At 38.2% G+C, this 25,188-nt stretch overlaps 1 protein-coding gene across 1 annotated transcript; it reads right to left on the reverse strand.

Annotated features, from left to right (window-relative positions):
- Positions 1-786: 786 nt before the first annotated feature.
- rap2b (RAP2B, member of RAS oncogene family) lies at positions 787-2,913 on the reverse strand. Its single transcript, XM_088912606.1, has 2 exons — positions 2,038-2,913; positions 787-1,704 (listed from the first exon to the last, which is right to left on the reverse strand). The coding sequence occupies exon 1, from the start codon at positions 2,633-2,635 to the stop codon at positions 2,084-2,086; it is 552 nt and encodes a 183-aa protein (XP_088768732.1). The 5' UTR covers positions 2,636-2,913; the 3' UTR covers positions 787-1,704; positions 2,038-2,083.
- Between the last annotated feature and the right edge of the window lie 22,275 nt (positions 2,914-25,188).

Below are 25,188 nucleotides of genomic sequence, written 5' to 3' on the forward strand. Positions count from 1 at the left end.
GTACAGGGAAAGCAACAATTTAAACCAAGTGGAAACAGATCTATCCGCTATGTTTCCTGGTCACAATAAACATAAAGGAGATTTTTTTTCTCAAACTAAGACCCTGCTTGCAGAAAACGGCCAGAAATCAAACAGCCGAAACACAAAGACACAGTCGATAACACTGACACGGGGCTGGGAAACACACACTATCAACAACACACCGCCACTATCACCAAAATAAAACAAACGCACTGCTTTACTGGGAATCGTTGTCGATCCACAGTATGGTCTGCTACACTTCAGTATGTGATGGTTTCTGCAGTTTCTCCTTCATCTGTCATGAATGATTCAACTAGAATGTGGTGAATCACATTTTTCCATTTCCGGCTATGAGACTGACAAAGGCAGGTACTAAGTACTTTTAACGCTGCTTTTTTATACTACAGAGAAATTGAGCGTAACAGGTTATCTGCTACGCACCCTTCCTAACCTATTTTCACCCTGGATGACTCAGTCTCTACGTTGCTGCTGAAATCCCTGTGTGGTGCAAACACAGCATTTCAAAAGACTGCAGACAACAGGAAAACCCAAAGGACTACTAGCACTAAAAACGACAGTGACAGCTAAGGGAGACATTAAACACATTTGAGATTTCTTTATAATCTGCAAAGCATATCTTGTAGTGCAAAAACTGCAGTTAAACTACAAAAGCACTACAGTGTGCGTTTTTAAAAGCGGGGTCTGTATCAAATGCACATTTGTACCCTACAATACTTGACAGAGTGTGAACAAAACACAGAGCACAAATTCATTTTTTTTTACAAATGCAATTTGTATTAAAAGTCTTTTGAAAACAGACAGCTGTTAAAAGGCTGGTCTGAAAATAAAATTACAATCGGGTTAGAATTCCAATGGTACATCACATTTTGTTAAAACAAAAACACAAAAATTCCTTTGCATCTGCTGGTCTGGGAAGAAAAGCAGGGAAGAACAGCAAAACTGATGTGACATATCCAGTACCTGTGGACTTCAATTAAAATTAGGCCGAACCTCAGCAGGCGTAGAAATTACATTTAAAAGGCTAAGATGCTTTTTTTTAAAAAAAACGCATTCAATCAACAATAGGTTCTTGTCTTTTTTTTTCTCCTGTCTGATTACCTAAGGGAAACAGTTAAGTACTTTGTGGATTGCAAGATAATGGGATTGGGTGGAGACTTTCGTAGGTTGGCACTAAGTTAAACAGCTGATTTTGGAAGGCACTAGTAGACACGGGGCTCTTGGCGTCCCCAAATCACTAATTAAGGTCTTCGTTGACGGTGTTACGGTGGCACTGCTCAGATGATGCAGGTTATTCTGACCAAGCAAAAAAAAAAGTTATTTTTTTTCTTTTAAAAGTTGTGTTTCCCAAATTGAAAATACCACTGATTTCCTTAACTCCCAACTCTATGCAGCAGGTACAAAATATTTTTTCCCCCAGAAACGAACTTGCCCGTTCCTGCTCCCGATATCAGAGTCTGATTAGTTCCAGTTAAGGGTGCAACAGATGACACCGCGTTTTCTGCTTCCGTGCAGAGCTCTTACAATCTCGGTGAACCTTTACGGGGTGCTCCTTTTTCCCGGTTCGTGAACAAGTTCTCCTCGCATTTAGCCACAGCCACACACAAAAAGTCTTATTCCGTCCCAAGAGATATCTTCAGGAACCCCCGCATCAAGGATGAAACCCTACAACAGATTTCCAGGACAGAAAGAAACAGACGTGTTGGTCTTTTTTTTTGCATTTTAAGTAAATAAATATCACCACCTAGGCACTCGACAACGATATTTCCAAAAATGCAAATGTCTTTTTTTTCTTTGTTTTTATTCCCAGAACACTAGGCGTATTCTGCCATGTAAACACTGGGTTTGGATCACGTTTTGTAAGAAGAGTGTGCAAGACAGCAGGACACTTTTTAAAAAAAAAATACTGATCATGATACAGTCGACGTATTACACCATAACGTTATCAACCAAACTGGTTAGTCTTCGGATCTTTAGTTGTGTATTAGAGTCACTCACCATCGCAAACTTTTTTTTTTTGTTGTTGTTGTTGAGAAAAGATGTTTTAAAGGATAACACAGGAGGAACAGCACTGGTCGTCCCCGTTTGGCTGCGAGGCATAGTTCATCTGCCTGACAATCTCTGCAAAGAGTTCGTCTACGGAGCCTTTATTTTTGGCCGAAGTTTCCATGAAGGGGCAATTCCATTCATCTGCCAGCGCCTTCCCTTCCCCCGAGGACACTTCTCGCTCGCCTTCCAAATCCACCTTGTTCCCCACTAAGATCATGGGCACTCGCTCGTACCTCTTCACCCGGATGATCTGATCCCTCATCGGCTTGATGTCTTGGAAACTCTGCTGGTTTACCAGGCTGTAAACCAGAATAAAGCCCTGCCCGTTTTTGATGTACAGGTCTCGCATGGAGGCGAACTGCTCCGTCCCCGCGGTGTCCAAAATCTCCAGCACCGAAGGTGAAGAGTCCACCTCGATCTCTTTCCTGTAAAAGTCCTCTATGGTCGGGTCGTATTTCTCTATGAAGGATCCCGTTACAAACTGCACAGTCAAAGCCGATTTGCCCACTCCGCCCGATCCAAGCACGACTACTTTGTATTCTCTCATGGCTTCTGAAATAGTCCTCTCCGCCTCGCTTTCTCTGGGCTGCGCTTTGCGCCGCTGGCCGCCCCGGTGCGCTTTCAGACAGTCAGGAGCCCCGAGCCTCGGGACGCCCCTTTCCACCCGGCTCTTCGGATTTCCGCGGCGATCGTGCAGGATCTGCGTGTCGGGCGAGAAGCGAGGCGATTTAAACCGTGCCCCAGCATCAGAAATGTAACATGTTGCGCCCTGCTGTTTCCTTGTGCACTGCTACTGTAGAAGGAGTGATCAACGCACTCTGACCACGCTCTTCCTGCCCACAGACACAGCGCGCAGCGTCTGCGCGTCACGGCCCAGAGGCTGGGCTGAGCTTCTTAAAGGGGTAACGACGAGCTCGCCGTCTGACTCTTGCGCCCGGTTTTCCCCTACTCACCTTTTGTGTACAGGCGTGTGATACCGGGTGGGACAAATCACGCCCAGTCTTCGCTAACGGCGTGCTTTCATGACTCATCAACCCCCGACACCTCTATTCACCGAGACGCATTCACAGTGGAGGAAATGCCCCATTCAGCCGGCGCTGCTGTGCTCGGCTGTAAAGGATTGATTCACAAAAGGAGGGGAATCTAGGTGTGTGTAAAGGCGATTAATGCATATCCAGAGCCATCCAGTCTGAGAAAATAGAGGTTGGGTTAAAGCAATTTGCTTGGCCACTAGTTTTTATAATAAAGTGTGGAGTTTTAGATAGCCATTGGCACTTGGGTTAGAACGCCTCTGCTAGTTTTGACAATAAGATGTGGATATATATTGGTAATTGGGTTTGAACGCTTCACTCATGTTTTTTTATAATATAGTCTGGATTGTTATATACACATTGACTCTTGGGTTTGAACGCTTCAGTGCTGTTTTTTATAAGACAGTGTGAATTATATATATTGGCATATGGGTTTCAGCGTTCACTGCTGTTTTTTTGGTACACAACAAGCGACGGGGAAGACAATAACCATACTAAATCTGTTCTGTGATTCCAGTCAATGAACATACTTTACATAATCTTAACTTTTTTTTTGCAGACAAGCCAGTATTCTCTAGCTGAACGCCATTTGTTTTACAACAATGATCCTATAAAAGCATCCTGACATGGCGTTTAGCTTCTTTTGATCACAGTGTACTTAAAGACTTACAGGAATATGTAGATTTATGTGTCGTACCACTATCCGCTGTCAACTGAGAGACACACGGTGTCTCTCAAGATCTGTACTGCTTCTGAACAAAAATACCATCAGCTAATGCGCTTGTTTGCTTTAAATAATACGACTCTCACTGAGGGAAAAAAGTGAATGGGTTTAAATTAAGCGCATAGAAAACTACGGCAGTAAAACTCCACTTTAAGTGACTCACAACGAAACATTTCCAGACGAATTTCCTTATCATGTGCAAACTAACAGACATCACGAGATGGTATAGGATTACACATAATTCGTGCATATGCACATAAACAGCGTCACCTGTAATTGCTCAAAGGTTTGTTTTTTATAGGAACGAAACACGATGAACTGCTATTATTTTAGTAACTCTGATCCAAGGTTACTTACAAAATATACAATATTACAAAAATACAAAATATTATCGTAATACAATATATACTTCTTTCAATATTGCGCTTTTTTGTGAGAAACACACTATAGAATACGCTCAACTGGAAATGCTCATTAATCCTTATCCTACGTATAAACGTACGTCGTCATTAATGTTCATTACCCCCCCAAAGAAACTGCAGTGGCCCCTGAAAATAGTGTCGAACCGAAATGTATTTAGTTGATTTAAACGAATATGTTCTCGAAAAAACTAACTCTCCATTTATTTAAAACGATTTCATACGTTTCTCTAGCTGCTGGTTGTCATTGCCTAGACACAGCCGATACTTAGCGAAGAATGTAACTGTAAGTAACTGCGCTGTAGTTGAGCACCTTTGATAAGCAGAGCAATGTACCGAAGTACCGAAGTGAGTGAGTCATGCAGCCTCGCTAGCGCAGGTGGGGGTTATCTGTTCCTGTCTGACACATTCCTCTGCTTTTGTGGCTTGTGATGTGAGAAGAGTTCATAACTCACTGCCTTTTCCTGCTCGGGACTTAGGCGGGGCTGTTTCAATAGAACAGCGAAGTGGCACCAATCATTTTCTGCATGGCTTTTGTGTAAAACTCAGGGCTTCTCGGCGCTGAGAACATACTGGTGTATTCGGCAGAATCGGTACGTTAAGAGTTTGAGAGGTGCAAGTATTACGTTTCAGTTTAATATTTTCTTATGTTTTACAGAAAAGAAAAAAACGCAGTCTTAAAGATAGCAACTAAATTAATCCTATCCTTGCTGTGAATCGTGGGATATGTCTGAAAGACATCAGACATGATAGGTTTGTCTGTACAAGACTATAAAGGTTCGGTTCCTTCAGCCTGTCAGTGTAGGAGCCTAGCTTCTCAGCTCCTGTAATGCCTGCTCTTCCCTGCACTGATTCCAGAAGCAGAAATATCTGTCTTATACCTCAGTGACAAAAACTGTACCGTTGGCGACAAAAACTGTTCTAAATGAAGCCTTACTAGTGTGTTATGCAATGTTAACATAGCTTTCCTTGATTTGAATTCTCGATTTGAATTGGAGTTGTATTTCCACACAATTTCTGCTTTTTCGAGATACCTAAGGAAATGAAATACCCTTTTTTGACACGACATGTGCAAATAAAGGTGAAGTCTTTTTCCCACCCACACAAATATTCCTGCACGGTAGAAGATGAATTCAGGTTACTCCTAGTACCTAGAAACAACAGAATGTTAGTATGATTTCTGTGTGATTGCTTTCTTCTATTTTTTCTGACATTTTTTCAGCTATACAAGGGGCCTTTGTATTCTTCATATCAGTTCATTCAGTAAACACTGAAACTACGAGGAAGGACGCAGAATAGCCCCGGCAACAGACTTCTGTCTGCTATCGAGATATAGCCTTGACATATCTCGAACTTTATTCCTGCCAAATGAAAAGGTAGCACAGAGACCTGTGACACAGGAAGTCATGGGTTTCCTCCATTAGACAGAGAGAAGTGTCTGGTGGCTTCGCCTTATAGCCTTCCTCTCCTTCCTGTGCACAGACGTCATTCATAGAATCGCACGAGGCGTTTGTACTCGCGGAATGGAGATAAACTAGTTCAGTAAGCCTTGCAAAACAACAATAGCATCTTTAATATGTGACGGTTTCATCCTTGTGGCTGGATGTAAAGAAGAGATGCTCAAGCTCACTTTCTAAGAGGAGAATATTAATGACATCTTGCAGTTTTGGCAGGGCTTCGTGACTTCATGTGCATCACCTGCAGGGTATGTAATTAACACAGTGCTAATCTCTACAATGTAATTGTAAACATCTACACATCTTCTGCTACATCTGTTCTCTTTCTTTTTCTTTTTCTTTTTCTTTTCCCCGTTTACAACCACTTTTTGTGCAATATATGCCAGGGACCTGTGCAATACATTTATATTTATATCTATAGTTACATCTATATTTATATTCATATGTGTGATATGAGTGTGATACGATTTTCTGTGTACTGTTCTGTTCTAGTTTGTTCTTGTGCGTCCGGACTGTGAGTAACTCTTGTATTGTATTGTATGTATTGTACTATTATTATATAATTCGTTACACTGTGGCTGTGTTGTGTGTGTTAAGCTGCTGTTGCACTGCAATTTCCCTCAAGGGATCAATAAAGTATCTATCTATCTAAACCTGTTCATTTGAAAATGATTTTAAAGGCAAATTAATTTATTACATTTTTACCTCTCTCTATATATATATCGTCATTTATGTGTCATGAAGACATATAAAGGCCAAATATTTTCTTTACCCCCCAAAGTAGGGCCACGTTTATACATATATTCACATTTTATTTAATATAGTTGCTTCTAAACATTTTTTTTTCAATGAAACAATACAAGCAGAAGTAGAAAAAAACTGCTGTCTTTTTTAGATAAATACAAATCATGTGACAATGGTGTTTCAGTGAATAATCCTCTGGAAAACAAGCAGCAAGCAGTCATTCCACTGGTGGAAATAAAAATGGTCCCAGCCACCACCCTCCCTCATAAACAGTTCCTGAGTTTAATAAACAAACAGGGCCAGAGAAGACTAACCATTTAAAAGTAAGAAAAAGTGAGGGAGTAGTAAACAGCCCCCATTTCATTACTTTTTCATACCAATGGAAGATGATTTGTTTTTCTCCTGTATTGAATGCAGCCTGTGGTTAAAAGAAGCCTTTGGCACCAGTTCTTCCTGAGTGTGGGAAATCAATACTTTCTGTTTCACTGACTGCTGTTCTTCAGACAGCAGCAGTTTTAAGTTGTGATAAAATTAGCATTTTTTTCTTTCTAAACTTATTGACTGCTTGTGTGCAGTACAATCCCCTGACGTGAACTGTAACTTGCACTTCATATCCACTGCATATATCCCCGAGGGGAATATTGTGAATGGAAATATTCGAATCAATAGCTCTTTAATCGGTGTGTGTGTCAAATATCGACTTGCAGTTCAGTGGCAGGTACATTATAAATAAGACTTGATATGTTCTACTGAGCTTTTTCTCCAAAACAGACCGTTTAAAAAACGGGGAAGTCCCGCATACGATGATATCTAAACCACCTGGGTTTGAACCAGCAAACCATTTTCTACAATAAGCACTAACCACACACAGAAGACAGATTACAGCAAAGCCATTAATTATGAGTAAGATCACTTAACACGTACAGAAAGTAATCAAAGGAACAAGTAATAGGTTTATTCCATGCTGAAAAGAGAAGAGAGAAAACACAACGTTTCGGCTGTGAAGCCTACTTCAGGTGTGAGGGAAGCAATCAGCTCCATTTGTCTTTTCACAATAGGACAAGCAGAGAGGCAGAGCACCGTTACAGTTCTTTAACTGAGGTTAAACAGAGCAGTCAAGACGCTCATAGTTTTCTCTTTTGTTTTTGCTGATTAAAGACAATCCACCAGAAGACTACTGCATGTGAAAATTAAATCAAAGGTACTATTGTGTTTCCTTCTGATTAGGTTTTACAGCAAATTTAGCGGAGATACGGGATCTATATCCCTTTAAGAAAGGAATCTCGCACCTTTTACGGCCACATGTCCAGACTAGCTTTGCTGCAAAGTTGAGTACAAGAGAAACACAAGGCCGTTTGTCAGAAAGCTGAGCTGTAATCTGTTGATTTGTTACTGGTGAGGGCATTTTTCCCTTTGTATCACAATGCAGAAAAGCAAGAGTAAAACTGAATACATTATTTGATTTATTCCTACATTGTGTACTATGAATTCTTCAAAAAGTAGTATTATTTAACCAAGTCCAAAATAATAATAACAACAACAACAACAGTTATTATTATTATTATTATTATTATTATTATTATTATTATTAGACATGTCATTTGGAATGTCCATGCCATTGGACTATAGGAGGATATCAGGGCACTGGCTATGTAGACATGGGAATGTCAAACAAACTCCACAGAGAAGGTAAGGTTCCCAAGTCACTGAAGTATTGTAGCCTGACACATTCAAAATGGAATAAAAAGGCAAAACTATATTTTTGGGTTTTTCCATGTCTGTTGTTGCAAATGTAATCTTTGTCGGCCTGGGCCTTATACTGTATGTCAGACTCTAGGCAAGTTATGAGAACTTCCTTTCTTTTGTTTTTTTCAACACGTGAAAACTGCACGTGACCTGCAAGAGGAAAGGGGGTTTTCTCTTTACTGCAATGTAATGAAAAAACCAGAGAGGCCTGGTGTCACTGCTGAGAGCCTCATTGAAAGACTCGAGAATAACCTCACCTCCACTCTGCTGCTTTGCAGTGCAACAGGACACAGACAGAGCATCTAATGACTTTGGAACAAGTAATAGGTTTATTCCCTGCTGAAAAAAAGAAGAAAGAGAACACAACGTTTCGGCCGTGGAGCCTTCTTCAGGTGTCACGGCTCCACGGCCGAAACGTTGTGTTCTCTTTCTTCTTTTTTTCAGCATGGAATAAACCTATTACTTGTTCCTTTGCAGCCTACGCATGCTGACGCAGCTACCCACCTGAACTATCTAATGACTTTTGTGCAAGTCCTGTTTCCAGGCCTGATCTGCAGAACTGGACCAGGGCAACATTAGCACAGACTTCTCAGAATTTTTGAAACACACTATATCAGCATGCTGTGAAGCAGCAGCCTCCCTCGGTTTATTGACTTGATTCAGTTTCTCATATCTCTTTCTTTACCTCTGAGAGCAATTGAGTGAGGGAGGTGCTGCTTACCAGCATGAAAAATAGATCTTGACATGAGAATCCTTTTGCTGTTTATGTGCATTGTAAGGCACACTCAGCAAATGTTGTAGCTGTATGCAGCTTGCGGATTAAACATTATTCCAAGAAGATATGCATCTGTGAATGCGTGTTAGTTTTCGGTATTCATGAGATTCTACTTTGTAGAATATTACACTGTAAAAATCTGTCTGGGTAAAAGAACCACATGACATGGTAATTTGATTATTCAGATGTTTTTTTCTTTAATACTCAATGGAGTTCCAAACCAGTTGCGAGGCTTGAAAATGATTAATTAGTGCTCTGATGGAGAAGAGAAAATAAAAGAAACTAGTTCATCTGGTAAGGGGTAAGGAATTTGTCACACAAATATCTCTGGCTTTTATTTGTTGGTCTTAACTAAGAAGGCTGATTTACAATACTGATTACAATACCAATTTTCACTTGGATAATTGTAATAGCCTGACAACAAAATCACTGCTCTAAGGCTTTCAAACTAAATGTTTTAAAATCTTTAGTCATCATTTCACAGAGATCTTCTTCATACGGGGTAGAATTAACTTCATATTGTAAGTGGTGCTACTAACAGTCTGAACCTGTAATAGAATTTCCATTTGTTTTTGGTGTTTTCAATGCTGCAACTCTGAATTTAAAATGCTCAGTATGGTTAGATTGGCATATACTGTAGCAGCAGCATTCATATTGAAGTAAAAAGCTGTACACAATACACATTCATGAAGGTACAGTATGTAAGTATGTATGTGGTACGTGTGAGAGTAGTAACTGTACGCTTTATAATACCAATAAACTGTTTGGCACTCTAAACAATATATCATTTATACGGAAGATTACAACATGAATTTTCACTTATTGCATTATTTATCACCAAGTTGGCACATCAGATACTAAAATGAGTCAATCATCTCACGTAATTTCAAGTAACACTACGACTGATTAAATGCTTCCTCATAATTAAAATGTATCTAGTCAACATTCATTATGAGACAGTTTCTCTGAGCTTAAAAGAAATGCAGCCACTTGATGAGGTTGTATTAGTTCCCCCCAATAGAATTTAAAAGGTTTCAGTCCCAATTCACTGTGGGCTAACGTATCTCCATAAGACTGTAGTTTGGTAGATGATAACTAAATTCTCTTCATAGCTGCAATGTTATCTTTGATGTGGGGAGACCAATATCCTTCGAAGGTTCACTCTGCAAGACATTAAACAGCAATGCTCTCTGTATTCTCTTCCTCTTATCCACAGTTTCACTTTAACGTGCCGCTAACATGTAGTTCAGCGGCTCTTGCAATGTAATACAAATTCATTTCTGAATTCTTCAAACTGCCTTCTTCTAGTATTCATAACATTTATTAAGACTTTCCGGGCCTTCTTCATTTTCTGTCGCCTGCCTTTGAGAAGACATTCAAGGACTTTTTCTGCGAACACACAGATCAATACTATCAGTAGAGCACCTATGCTGTGTAGAATGTGTGGGCTGTAATTCAACATGGAATTTAAAAAAAAACTAAATGTGTAGCACCACAACTCACCCTGATATGTACTGTATATAGACACATTTGGTTGGTGACTGGTCTGACAGTTGATTGACATTTTCTAAAGGCCAGAGTCACTGAGCATTTACAATTGTGCCTGGACTTTTCACCCCATAAGACTTCACTCAAATCACATTTGCCTTTTGCTGATTTCTTGTAGTCAGCATGCTGTGCTAAACACTTTGAGAATATTACCTTCAGTCCCACATGCGGAAAATGTGACACTTAATTGCACTGGATTAATTAATAGCTTTATGTTTAACAGCAGAGAATGTATAGATTTCCTGCCTTAATGTAAATGAATTGCTGGAGCCAATTAATAGATCAATGTGAAAAACACTGGAGATAACCCAACAGAACCTAAGTTTCTTGAGTTACTTAAGTTAAATTAAATTCAAATGTGCTGCATCAGATGATCAGTATTCTGAAACCCAAAGTGGTTCCTCTTTAAAAGTGCTGCTTACATTTATATGAAATGTTACAAAATACTTCTGCTGCAAAATCTTTCCCGAGCTGCGCAGAAATCGAGAAGGCAGAGTTGAGTAATGTGAAATCGTAGGTGATGGGTTTTTTTAGCTTTACGGTTTATGTAAATGTTTTTGGAGTATTATCTTCCCCCGGATATAAAGGCTTTAGTGGGAAAAAATGAAAAACCCCAAAAAAATAAACTAAGTGACAAAACCTGGTTACTGATGGTTTTCCATGACTGTTAGAAAAAAACCCGAAATGCCTATGTACAGTATTTTACCATATTTTCATTGTTTGTTGTGCCCTTTACTTCAAAGCATATTAAAGAAGAAATGCAGCCCAGCTATCTCTTATCAATACATCTCTTATCTAACACTCGCTCACCATATTTTGTGCTCTTAGAACTTGGCTTTATTATTGTTCGTGATATGTAGGAAAATGTTTGTTTCCTCTTTCTTGAAAGCTACTGTTAAATCCACTGATTCATATCTAGCAAGAGAACACATACTGTATCTGAATAAGAAAAACACATGTACATTTTCCCTGAAACCTTGTTGGTAATGTCAAGTATTTTTACGCAGGAGGAAATACGTTTGAAAGGTAACCTGTAATTAGTAACAAAATTATTCAAATATAGTCAAACACCATTAGATTATACAATTCTGTAGGTTTGCCAATAACCACTTTATTTAGTCTTTTGTAATTTGCTTTGCGAATTATATCCTCACAGAAAAAGAAACGAATTGCCAGAGAGACAGATCCCACAGAAGCCTTTAGAAAAGAAAGACATAAAACTGAAGAAAACTGTTGTAATTAAAGCCTTTATAATACAATCAAACTGGTTCTGCACAGCCTTGAAAAGTAGTTTGTGAGGCTCACATTTTACCCAGGTTTGCCCAGGGTTTACTTTAATTCCAGCTGTCTGCCTCTCTCCCATTACAGGTGCAAATTTATGCCCTAGATGGCGCTGTCCCTTTGCTTCTATAGAAAACTACCAAATCTGACACAGTTTAACTGTACTGTGTCCCAGAAAGGGTAGCTAATGCTGTTGCCTCGAGTCCTGAGTTTGCATTTAGCTTGTGGCACGTTCTGTATGGAGTCTGCATGTTCTCTCCATGTCTACATGTGTTTTCTCCCATAGGCCAAAAACCTTCTGTCCAGGTTAATCACATTAGTCTTAGCAGCAGCCCGTGTTCTCAAACATCTCAGGGAAGCAGACAAGGTGTCTTAGTACATTGTTAATGTTTGCTATAAGATGACAGTGTTTGAAATAGTGTAGTAACAAGCACCCCCATACCCAGAGCTTTATTATTTCATCTGTTTATTCAAAGCCATTCCTCATACTGTTCTGCAATAAAATAATACCAGGGACATTCTTAAGGAAAAACTTTGTAAATAGCTTTCTTATCTGATTTAGCTTGTGCACAATTTGCACTACTAGTATAAGAAAAGACAGCCAGAAGGAAGACTTTATGGTTCAACAGAAGTCTGTCGTCTATATACAGTATATTATTCATATATCATTACTGTGTCATATTGTTAGTTATTAGTATGAAAGGCATCTTTGTTTCACACTCAGGGGACACCAAGATTGGTTACATAAAGGTCACAGTTATTTTTAATAGAATGTTGTTTTTTTTACATTTTCCACATACAGCATATGAGCATTTTTATTTTGAAGTATGGTTTCTCATTAAAAATATGAAAAAAGGACCTTGGTCACTTAATTCACATCTTTGTACTTTGTAACACACATGCACTCAGTCCAGCAAATAGTCTGTCACAACAGAGGGAGAATGAAAGGCTGAAAATTCATTAACAGCTTGGCCAAATTTCAGAGAAAAGAGAAGGTTTGTCTTTTAATACTTACCATAACATTTAAAAGTGTCATCTTCAAGAAGTACAGAATGGAATTATTCTATGAACAGACATTTATTGTATCTAAACTTTTCAGTGGGTGCTGAAATACAGCATGTACAGTATAAAGCAGATGAATCGCCGGTTTTAATATTGTACATCGAAAGGTATTTTGACATCTTTGTACTTTTATATGTAAACTATAAATGTACAGATTTTTACCATGTCTCTTCATATCAGTGACTAAACTTTTCAGGTAAAATATAAAACACATGCCATGGCCTTTACTATTACGATTTCTCTTTTTGTTATTCCAAATGTTATTGTAACTAACTAGCTTACTATGAATAAAAAAAGGAAACAGCTGAGCTAGAAGAGGCTGAAGAAAAAGTTGATGCATCATTTACATCTTCTAGGCACGAGGGGGAATCCATTAAAAAGGCAAACGAAATGCTGGGCTATTAGTTAAAAGTGTGGAATTGAATAGCTGATTCTAGTATTCAAAATCGTATACTATGGCTGGTGAGATCCTTTGATCAATTACCTACTAATTTGTAAATGGCCTAGATGAACCTAATGGCCTCATGTCATTTGTAACCTTTCTTACGTTCTTATGTTGTCATAAGTAATGTGATGCTACACTGAGCGAAAGGTTCCTATTGTGTCTGTATCAGAGTATAGAGAATACTCTCAAACTAATAATAATAACATCACTTTATTAACTCTTTACAATTTCTTGCATTAGGAATGATCTTTTCGCATACCCCAGCTTGCTCTCCATGAGACACAGACAGGGAGAGAGGCCTGGGTTCAGAGCGCAGGGTCAGCCATTGTACAGCGCCCCTGAAGCAGTTGGGTTAAGGTTAAGGGCCTTGCTCAAGGGCCCAACAGAGAAGGATTTTTCTGCCAGCTGCAGGATTTGAACCTACCGGTCACAGGGGCAGATCCTTAGCCATTCAAGCCCAATGTAGATTCAAGCACAGTGAAAACTAATTTTGTCTGCAAAGTCTCCATTCGGGATCTGCAGATCACAGTGATGAACACTTCCTAGTAAATATAAAGTTTACAAAATTCAGAAAAAATATAAAGCGAACCTTATTAGCCGCTCCTAAAACCTGCTCAAAAATTAATTTAACACCATGGACTTCATAGAAAATACCCCTTGGAAACAGTACTCTTGGACTTAAATCCATAATTCTTAATACCCAACAGTATTAGCACACAGCATTAGAGTAGAAAAAACACACTAAGCCCATACATAATTGGGTTTAGGTTCCATATACAGTACATTCCCAGAACAGCTGTGATAAAATCCACAAGCTAAAATTACTTCCTCGGTATTCATGTAGGTTCATACTGGTTAAGGCTGTATTGAATGTTTCCAAAAAACAAAACAGAAAATTGAGATATAGGTTAAATACGTAACTACCTCAGAGGGCAGGGGACTGATTTTGTGGTGCAGCTGGGACCAGGAGCAATACCAACGCTTCAACAGAAGACCGTCCACCACATCCATGAGAGGGTTTTAAACCTGGTAAGAAAAGAAAATGAAATGAAAAACTAGCAACAACACGCACACACTCGGCAACCTAAGACAATACATCATTTTAAAATGGTACATGTCTTTCTCTGTCTTCAGTTTGGTGCCCAAGCTCTCTTCTTTGCTCTTTTTTAAATTGTATTTCGTGCCTTGAGAAGTAACTAATTCTACAATGTGAATTTCAGTGGTGAATTAGTTGGTGCTTCCATAGTTCCCATTTTAAATTAATCAGGGACAAAGGGAAATGAGCGGAAAGCAGAAAGTTCAGGGGATAACACATTCTGCACATAATTCATTCAAAAAACTGTATGCAATTTATTACTACAGCTTTGCAATGTTTCAGTGCTATGAATATAAGAGTTGCAGAACTCTGCTTGTCATAGTTAATAGTGATAGATGTTGTAGGTTACATATAATGATTTTAACTAACGCTATTACAGTTTGCTTGTAAAATTCTGTTTTTCAGTCGTGGAGGAATGACAGCAGGAGAAAGAAGAAGGCATTTTGTGCCCTCTTGTGGTTTCTGTGTATAATTCCTGCAGAATTATTTTTAAAAGCTATTTTTGAATGAGCAATATAAATTAATTAAATATAAATGAACCTTAAAATTGTTGCATTGCAGATTATAGATGAATTTGTTGTTTGTCTGAAAATACAGATTCTAAGCATTATTAGCTAAGTTGTGGAATCGAGGCTTTAATGCGTCTTGTTCAACAATAGTAGATTCAGCTGTAAGGAACAAAGCTGATCAGTGCACATAGATACAGATGTATATACGGAAGTTAATGTAATTTCGCTTGTGTTTCTGACAATATCTCCCTGATGCAAAAAAATAAATAAAATGAATAGATGTGCAAGTGCGAATGTACAGTAACTGCTCTTTAGGTAAGAAGTCTTGCTTAACAGCATCACCATTACCATAAATGGCCACAATGTGGCACTATGATGTACTCAATATAAAACTGCAAAATCAATGTTGTTCCCACAATATTCATGCAGAATGCAGATAGTGTTTAGAAAAATGGCCCACTGTGATTTATAGATATTAAATGATATATGTGGCATTTCAGTCACAGTTAAGCAAATTCACAAAGCACCAACTAGAAGCCAATAGGATTCTCTTAACATGACTGATGAGCATCAGACTTCATTCACACATAAAAAGCAGAAAACACAATCAATCTTGAAGGGCTCTCTAGCTCCTGGAAGGCAGACATTTATCTCACTGTGCAGTTCCTGTTCAGTAAGCAGCTATGCTCTCTTCTGTTTGAATTGCACTGGATGTAATCAAAACTCAAGCCTCCAGAACCGTGAATGTAAATTAACAGTTTCTTCTCCTCCTTAACTTTAGTTCTGCACATTTCAGAGGAGCGTCATCAAGAATCCCAATAAAAAAATAAGAATTCCAGTGAACCAGAGTCTTATAACTGAATTTCGTTTATTATGCTCTTTCTTGAGCATTGTATTCATTGAAAATACCACCTGCAGGAAATATGCAGAACAGAAAAGCAGAAAATATCTGTTAACTGTATGTGGGCCTCTCGATGCTCCCATCAAATATCCTATCCATACAAAGGCATACTGTTATGCAATTGTAACTGCTTTCAGAGAATTCTCTGTTTTAGAAATGAAAAGGCATTTTTAATTAGCTCTACATTCTGTAGCCTTACAACTGACAATCCTGAAAGCTGGATGAAGTCAAAGGAACTGGACACAGCTCTCTTCTTTCATGAATCTCACAATAAACTCTTTTGATTTCTGACCTTTCTGAAAACATGAATATATTAGATAGAGGGACTAGAAAGCCCCCTATTTGCAGCTACTTGAATTGACCATTAACAGCCAGAAGGAGATCCAGAAGTCGATGACTGACTTATAGTTACCAAATAGTAATATTGATTTTTACATCACATTCTCTTCTGGCAGTTTGGAACACATATTTCTACACCAAAAGAATCTTATGTTTCTATGGCAAACGAGTGGACATTTGCACTGTTGTTACTGCTAAACTGCTGCATTTTACCTTGAATCTCATCATTGTTGTCTTCTACACAATATAAGGATTAAAAATCTATTAAAATAACGGTAGTGAAAAGTGTAGAATTTGAGCCAAATGTCTAGAATCAAAAGACTGAAAGTGAATTTGATCCCCTTTCATTGAACTGACTCACTTTGGCAATGACACGAAAGATTTTGAGGGGGCTTCGTACTGTACATGTAAACATTCATATATACCGAAAGGTTTTTGACAAAGTCAACCCAGTGTGTCACTACAGTATATGCTTAGTGAAACAAGAAGACGAGGGATCAGCTGGCAGTTATGAGGCAGTATAGTTAGGGCTGAGAACTAGAGGTGGTTCTTTGCACAGAAAGGTTGGCCAGTTCTCTGGAACACCTGGGTGACAACCTACAGTTGGGTGACACCTGCAATCAATAAACTAGTCAACCAAATAAGTGAAGAGGTTGAATGGTCTTCTTCACCCTTTTGTGTTCCTATATATATGTGCGCTACTTTTCTAACAGGCTGCTGACTGCTGCTATTTTGAATTTTAGGCTTTTTCATGTCGAATTTCCGATTAATGTGCAATACCAGTTACTGAAAAGAGGGCTGGCTCCATGCAGCTGGTCTAAAGAACTTTCATTTCAAGAAATTAAATACATTAATTAGAATGATAATAAGAAACCGCAATTATTTGTACATCTTAAAAAGTCTGTAAAGTGGATTCATATTGTCGTTGTTTAAAATAAATCACAAAATAATTCAGAATTCGGATCAGAGATATTTTTCTTTTCTCCCTTAGTTCCATAGGAATGGAAGATACCTTCAGGCTAAAGTGAACTGATATTAAGAATACAAAAAATGCAGGGAGAAATGTAGGGGAATTGTATATGCAATTTTGCCCGATCACTATGATTTACAATAGTAATCAACTGAGATAAGTAGTTATGTGAGTCATATTTAAGATATAACCATCTAGCTCAAAGCTAAAAACTAAAATAATTAGGCTACATTTCTGAAATTTAAATTTTCTGCTGTGGAGCTGTGTTTATTAAGTGTACATTGCACCATACCAATGAGTGCTTTGTTTTAGCAACACAGCAGCAGATCCAATATGATCCTCCTGATTTTTGAATTTTCCGTTTTAAAACTATTTTTACACTAAATTATGTCAATATGTTTTTCAGCTTCAGAGTGCTGGACAGAAACTGTAAATCAAATCATTCTGAACATATGAAAACATAACTGAGGCCAACTTTAACTTAAGCAAGCAGTTTAATGTTTATAATGCTGCTTATATAAAGTTTTCATAGAGTGTCATAAATCATAAATGGCTCATAAATTTATCATATACCTTGAAAGTGCTCTGCAAAGAGTGAGCCTAGATGTCAGACTAGGTCTGATCTTCAGTAATCAAAAGTTGGTGTGCTGCAGTGCATCCTGGGTACTCATAGAGCTGGAAGATCACAACACTGTGGGGAACCAGCCAGTGAGAACAATAATAAAACATTAATCAACGGAAATAGCCTGACCTCCCCTACTTACATCCGAGACTGAGAAAGGTATAAAAAGTGAACTATGGGGATTTTAAGCAGTATTTACAGGGCAGCAGTTCTGAGAAGGCCTTCCAGAAATTGATTAGCAGTACGTAATAGACATCAACTCAGTGCAGCTCCCTTTCACACACCCTGGCATGCCTGCGACCTGCTGTGTTCTGCATGCGTGTTGAGTTATTCCTGTGCTCTCTCTGTGCTGTAGACCTCTAGATTAGAGGCTACCGTTCTACCACTTAGCCACACTCTTTCAACAAGAAACTTTTTCAGATGGAGGTCTTTCTCAGCGGTTTTTCACTTCTGTTTTTCTTCGTCCCGTGGTCTAAAAAGAGTGGAGCAATCTGGGTCTGGAATCAACAAATTTGCTACTTCTCTTTTGTGGGCGATGAATACAAATGACACAACTGGGGCTCAGACTTCAAAAACATTCCCTTCTATTCACACAGCTCAGCCACACACACACAGCTGGCAAGACATCTGAACGACCTCATCTCAGACTTCAGTGACCGAAGTCCTGAAGCAGGGGTAGAGATGGGTGCGCAGCACAACAGGCAGCTAGAATAAACGATAGGAGCCGCGACTGATCACCTGCCAGCCGGGCAGTCTAGGATGGATGCCAGGAACACAACCGTTCAACTCTCATTTAATTACAGCGCTAAAAAAAACATTGTGTTTTTAACCAGCACATTGTTTATTTAACCAGCCCGATTCCATCTTCCAAAAACTTGTTAGACAGCTACAGTGGATCCCTACAACTGCTCTTTGGATTATATCATTGTTCAACACAGCACCTGGGTTCCTGAATGCTTCAGTTTACCCCCGGACTTTGGTGTACTGGCCTCGGCTTTTTTTCAGAAGCAATCAAATTAGTTAAAATGTTACTGTTGGAGGCCGGATGAGCAGGCAGTTAATGAGAACATAAGAAAGGGGTACAGAAAAGAGGAGGTCATCTCGGTCGTCTTCTGCATTTGGAGCTAACTGATCCATCTTGAAACAAAGCAGCTCTCAGCAACACGGCTGGTTGTTTCATGCTCCCACAACGCTTTGTGCGAAGTGCCGTTTTGTCTCGCTTGTAAACCACAGTTTTTAATAATTCATAATGTAGTTCATGGTTTCACTATGGATTGCGAAGACTTCCACTGGGTTCTCAATGCCACCGGAAATTTGGAATGCTTGAATCAGGTCTTCTCTGTCCACGGCATCCTTTAAAAGTTGCAGATCCTCCATCCGATTATGAAATTACAAAGGAAGGTTTTAATAATAATAATAATAATAATAATAATAATAATAATAATAATAATAACAATAATACCTGCAGAATTACTGGGAAACTTTAACTGACCTGTATTATTTAATACAATGTATCACTAAATGCAGAACTCTAAAATAAGAATAAAATCCTGAAATGCACAGCTCGTAAAATGTGGAGTCTGCAGCATTATGGTACCATAAGCTGTGCAGACATCCACTAGACCGTCTCAGATCATTAATTTATCCTCCACCGTTAACAGCTTTATGGGAGTTTAATCAATGGCCCTAATGCTCTTGAATGAATTGCAATCAGTAATAGTCTATATCCTTCATTCCCTTACCTAAGCAGGATGATGCCTTTTCCCTTAATATCAACAAACAGGCAAGACTAGTCCACTTTCCTGAAAAATGAAGTTGCAACCTTTCTAATGAACTGCAAAGCTAAAAAAGCTAACTAAAATGTAAAAGAAAAACTCACAGAGTAAAATTAAATATAAAAAATAACATTCAACCTAACTTGGAAAGTTTATTTATTAAAATATTTCACTTTTTTATCAGAGGGAGAAATTATGGAATACATTTATTTCTCCAGCAAATGAATACTGACATATAATAAATGTGCGCAAATCTTAGCAACAGAATTGAAACCCCTTTAGCATAAAGATGGCTTTTCCATAACATTGAATAAATCTGCTGAATTCTGCCCTGGCCTGACAAGAAACAATTGAAAGTCAAATGGGTGAGCTATCTCCTGCAGCAAAGTTCAAAATTACTTAGACACACACTTTGTTTATTTTACTGCTTTACACTACATTGTGCTTGAGAGTTTCCTCAAAGTATTTTCATTTTGTATACAATTTCAGTTGCTACAGTATTCCAAGCAAAAAGTGGTACTGTCAAATGTTTGCAGCTCTTACTAGAGCTTATTTTATTAATCTTGCTTGATTTTCAACACAAACACGTAGTGGGTTAATGTTGATGGGAACCAGGGAGACAAAATCCTGAGGGAAATGTGGAAGATAGCACTCTGCAAATGAATAGAGAGATTAAAACAAGATGTACCTGATCACTGAGTGCAGAGAATGGGGTAGCTGTGTTTCAATCAAGTTTTAAGGTAATTTTGGTTTCTGGAGTCATCTTGGTAAAGGAGTGATTACTGTGACACAGGACACAGACAGAAAGGTAATTTAAGTACAGTCAGAATAAGATGGTCACGGTTTGTGTTTTTTTAATGAAATCTTGAAACTTAACGATGTCTGAGTAGTGCTGAATTAAGAAAGGAAACAAGTTTTGTGGCGACTATCTTAAAGGATCTTCTCACAGTTCTCATCTTAACAGCTCACACCTTCAAGAAATTTTTGCTGTTAAGAAAATACAAAGTAACACATCACCCTGTGATCCAGCATTGTGGATGTCAGCATCACAGTATCCACAGTTCGTCTATTGTTTCCGACGACAGAATCCAGAATTCCCTGCCGTTTTCAGAAGACCTGGACACAGGCATCCATTTAAAACCTGCATATCCACTAATTGGCTCTATGATTAGACTAGACAATTGTCGAGCTAGAGATCTTTAGAGTTCCTAGTGATTATACTATAAATGCTCTAAAGGTGGATGTTGCTTTCAGAGAGGAAATACAGGTGACAAAATGTCTCTTTCATGATTTCCCATGAACTTGAACAGACATTTTAATCATTTAGATCAGATGAGCTCATTACTGTTGTTCTGTGCTCTCTTTCAATTTCATTCAATGTGCAAATTGCTGCCAATTAAAAGTTTTTAGAGCTGTTCTCAGAGGTATTTCTAAAGCAAAATACACATAATAAGCATTAGAGTCAGAAGTAGTGCTTATTGTGATCTTGCATGCTAACCTTGCTTGTAAATGCACAGATTATCATGAATACCACATTATGAATCTCTTTATCTCCTGTTATACTGAATATCTCTAAATGCTGTCTGTTGTCTACTTACGTCTGAGAAAATAAAGATTTTTTTTGCATTTTAACAGTGATTTTAACATATTCTATAGGCTTCACTGTCTTTATATATTGCTCTGAAATTTTATTCAGCATGGAAAACAGTCTTTTATAACAGGTGTGTGGCTGTTAAAACATTCCCTGCTTGAAAGATACAATATTCCAGACAAAAAGATATAAGTCCCCTTAAGATGTAAATGTATGTCAAGGAGTGATACATTGCCCAAGTTGCTATTTTCAGCTTTACACTGGAAGCAACAGAGAGCTAAAATTAGTTGGGAATTTGGTCATGTAACTGTAGCCTCCTTGCGGTACTAACTTGGTACACGTTTATTCTCTAACACATCAGGAATGAGTACTATATTAAGCCTATTACCGAAATAATTAAATTAAATTAAGTCCTTGAACTATATCCTCAGAATGGCTTTCATAAAAACAGAATAAAGGAAAATAAACTGAAAAAAATAGGCGGCTCAATTCCTGAGGGCAGGGGTACAAGAGGTTGCAGCCCTTTCTGTCTGCATAGGCCTGAATCAGAAACAGAAATTTGGTTTTAAAAACCTACTGTACACATGCATGCAACATCTTTGTATCAGGCCAAACAAAAAAAGGAGATGTACCGTCTACTATTCCACACAGCGCATCTGCTACGACTTCTTGAACCACAGTGCGGAACGGGTATTTAATCCAGCTTTCTTTGTATGTGCTGAAATAAATGAGAACACATGTTTGTGAGTCCTGCGTATGCAGCTGTTATTACACAGACCACTGTCACCCAGAAGGTTGCCTCTGAAGGCGGGTACAGATGGTAGTGACAGCTTAATGGTGCCTTAAGAATTTAGTGAAGCTTCAGTTTTCTGCAAAAGTTTTTACTTAAAGGGTTTGGCTCAAACAACACTTTAATTGCCTTTGTGATACCTTTGGATGAAGGCCAGTGGTAGTCCTGGACCTCTAATTCAAAATTCTGAATTCAAAGAAAACCATTCCCAGCGCACACAGGATGTGAGTGGGGGGCTGATCTTTCTTCAGAATAGTGTCTTTCTTCATCCAAAGCCAGAGGCACTAAATGGTAACGGATTTATTACCAAATCTAATGGTGTCATCTATTCATGAACCACATGCATGTAGCTTTTAAACACTACCTAATACAGTGCAGAGGCATGTTTAGAAGGGCACTTACACGAGAGGAAACACAGGATTTTAAAACATTAGGCCTGAGTCAGGTTTGCAGGCTAAATAAATGAGATGGTGTTTATGCTGTGGTGAACTGATCCAAACACAGTTTAACAAATCTAAAAATAAAAACTAGTTTGCAGGATACTTCCTGACCCAGTATGTTACTGAAATGCACTGTGGTATTAATTAGGGGACCACAAAATCATCATGGAGAGAGGTGAGATGCACTCTGAAGTTCAGCTGCATTGATCTAAATCAAATACAACAAATAAGGATGTGTATACACACTCATACAGTAGCTTCGTGTACAGAGCAGAAATGTAGACGTTATTTATAAAACAAAGTATTCTCTTCATCCTGTTGCTCTGAAAGTAAATCTAGATTGTGCTAAACCAAGTCAACAGGACCAGCAGCAGAACTTAATTGTATTTTCATGTGAGTCTAGTATCTGTACCAAGGGGGAGAAGTACAGTATATATTTTATATTACATATTATGTATTTTACAGACTTCTCATGGTACTTTCATTCAGCATTAAGCAAACTTTTTCACTAAACATAATCTAATACTAGTTCTGCAGTACTGTTACACATGTAATACAGTATATCCCAGAACAATCAATCCTCATGTTTAGTGCCAAATGTTTTTGACAAGTTTGGCTTTGGATAAATGGAGACTTAATAAACTTAATCTTTTCCCTTTTTTAAGAGAAAAGAACTTTTGATCCGAGTATTCCTGTCAATAAAAATAATTAAAACCAGCAATTTCTGAAAAAGCTCACTGTTGTTCCAATGATTCTCCCTCCCTCTCCTGAAACTGGTGTTTGTTAATCAAACCGGATCACTGCTACAGGCTTATACAGGCAAAACCAGTACCTCTTCCCCCTGCGTTGTGCACGGTCAGTGATGACACCGCAGGTTTGAAGTTTAAATGGAAACGTCCGGAGCAGATTCAAACCATGGCCAAAATCCCAGTGACAGCTGGCCAGTTCCAGTGCCCAGGTCCACATCTGCAGCGTCAGAACTACAGTCTCCAACAGTACAATGAATGAGTGCCTCCTAAAATGGAGCCATTCTTAAGAAAAGACCAATGATCTTAGATCACAAAGCAATTGCATGACACAGAACTAAAATAATTAAATGGGCATTGTTTATCATGTACATTTCGCAACCAACGGTCTGCAAATATTTCAGACTGTATTTTCATATTGAACATATTTAAAATGACCCAATACGATTCTGTAATACGCATCTTTTTTTTTCCTTTTGAGGTTACCAAAATGTCTCAGTAATTTATGGGAAAATCACCATATTGCAACATTTTAAACAGCAATTACCTTTGAATAAATGCTGTTTTCTTTTTCTAGACATGCTTATGTAAAGCACGATTGGGTTATACCACAGTCTGAAATCTGACTGATTTATAATTGTTGCTTAATGTAAATACTACTTATCGCCAGCTACAGTATCAACACAAGACACACAATTCACATGCCTTCAAAATTGGATGACCTTTGTCTGAAAAGACACTGGCTGTCCTGTCCAAATATGACTTACTAGAACTGTTAAAATGCCCAAACAGAAAGCAGTTAACTGTTTTCCAGTACCGCAAGCTATCACACACCGAATCCATGTCTTTTTAGACCATTAGAAGAAAGTTTCACTTCTGTTTATCATCTAATGTAAAAAAAGACCTCTGCTGGATCGTGGATAAGTAGAAGCTGGAGCTGTCTGCAGAGGAAAGTTTAAATCAAAGGAAGTAATCTGTGTTTTTCCGACCCTACTGAAACAGGAAAAAAAAACTCTTCAGGTTTCACAGTTCACCGTAGAATTATTACAGTAAGGAATGTGCTAGCCTGATTTAATTTTTAAATTAAAAAAAAAATTTTTTTTTGTTCTGACCAAAGGACTAAGAGTGGAATTGATTCAAGTATTCAAAATCCTTAAGGCACTAACAAGTGAACTACAGCCTACACATGCTGACGCAGCTCCCCACCTGAACTACTTCAACCTACATCTGCTGTGACCCACTATGCCTTCCTCCAAATCTTTTTCTCACCTGAAGAAGGCTCCATGACCAAAAACGTGTTTTCTTTCTTCGCTTTTCAGCAGGGAATAAACTACTTGTTCCTTTACACACAAGAAACATGTTGTCAACAACAGAATACAGAGCTTTTATTAATGAAGCACAGGATTCATCTCTTAAGAAATTGTACCTCCAGAAACTTGCTCTTTTACTGTGTTTGTACATTTATTATTAATTCATTGGACTAAAGCTGTTATCCAACCACACTTGAACAATCCATAAGAAGTGACATAGCAATGAATCCATCACATTTACCAATTGATAAGGATAAATTATTGTATTGTAGTTATTGTACTACAAAAGGTCATCTGGATCAAGCGTCAGTTTCAAATTAAAAGTGTAAAATATCTGTAGATCGCCATAGAATTCTGACACTAAGTGAAAAGAGTATAACAAAACAAGTATCTCTATATATAGTCCCTAATGAGGGTAAGCCACAGTGAACAGGGACTTTCTGTACTTTGTGCATAGTCTTATGTCCATGTATACAAGCTTTATCATTCTTTTGTAAGCTATACCGTTCTATTAAGATGGTTTGCTTTGAGATGTTATTCTGCTTGTAATGTGGCACATCGCTGATTTTACAAGTCATCAAAGTTAACTGTGTATTATATCGAGGTTTTTAAGATCATTACACTCAAAATGCAGCGCTCATTTACACGTTACAAGCTCACGAGGTCTCGCCTTCCTAGTTGAATGGCTGTGCCTTTTAAAAACGTGTTAAAATCTCATATTTGCTGGATTTCAGGAAATGCAGAAGAAACAAATGAAGGGCTATGAGCTCAGAATGAGT

The sequence above is a fragment of the Atractosteus spatula genome, chromosome 4 (assembly GCF_055471065.1).
Source record: "Atractosteus spatula isolate fAtrSpa1 chromosome 4, fAtrSpa1.hap1, whole genome shotgun sequence".
NCBI lineage: Eukaryota > Metazoa > Chordata > Actinopteri > Semionotiformes > Lepisosteidae > Atractosteus > Atractosteus spatula.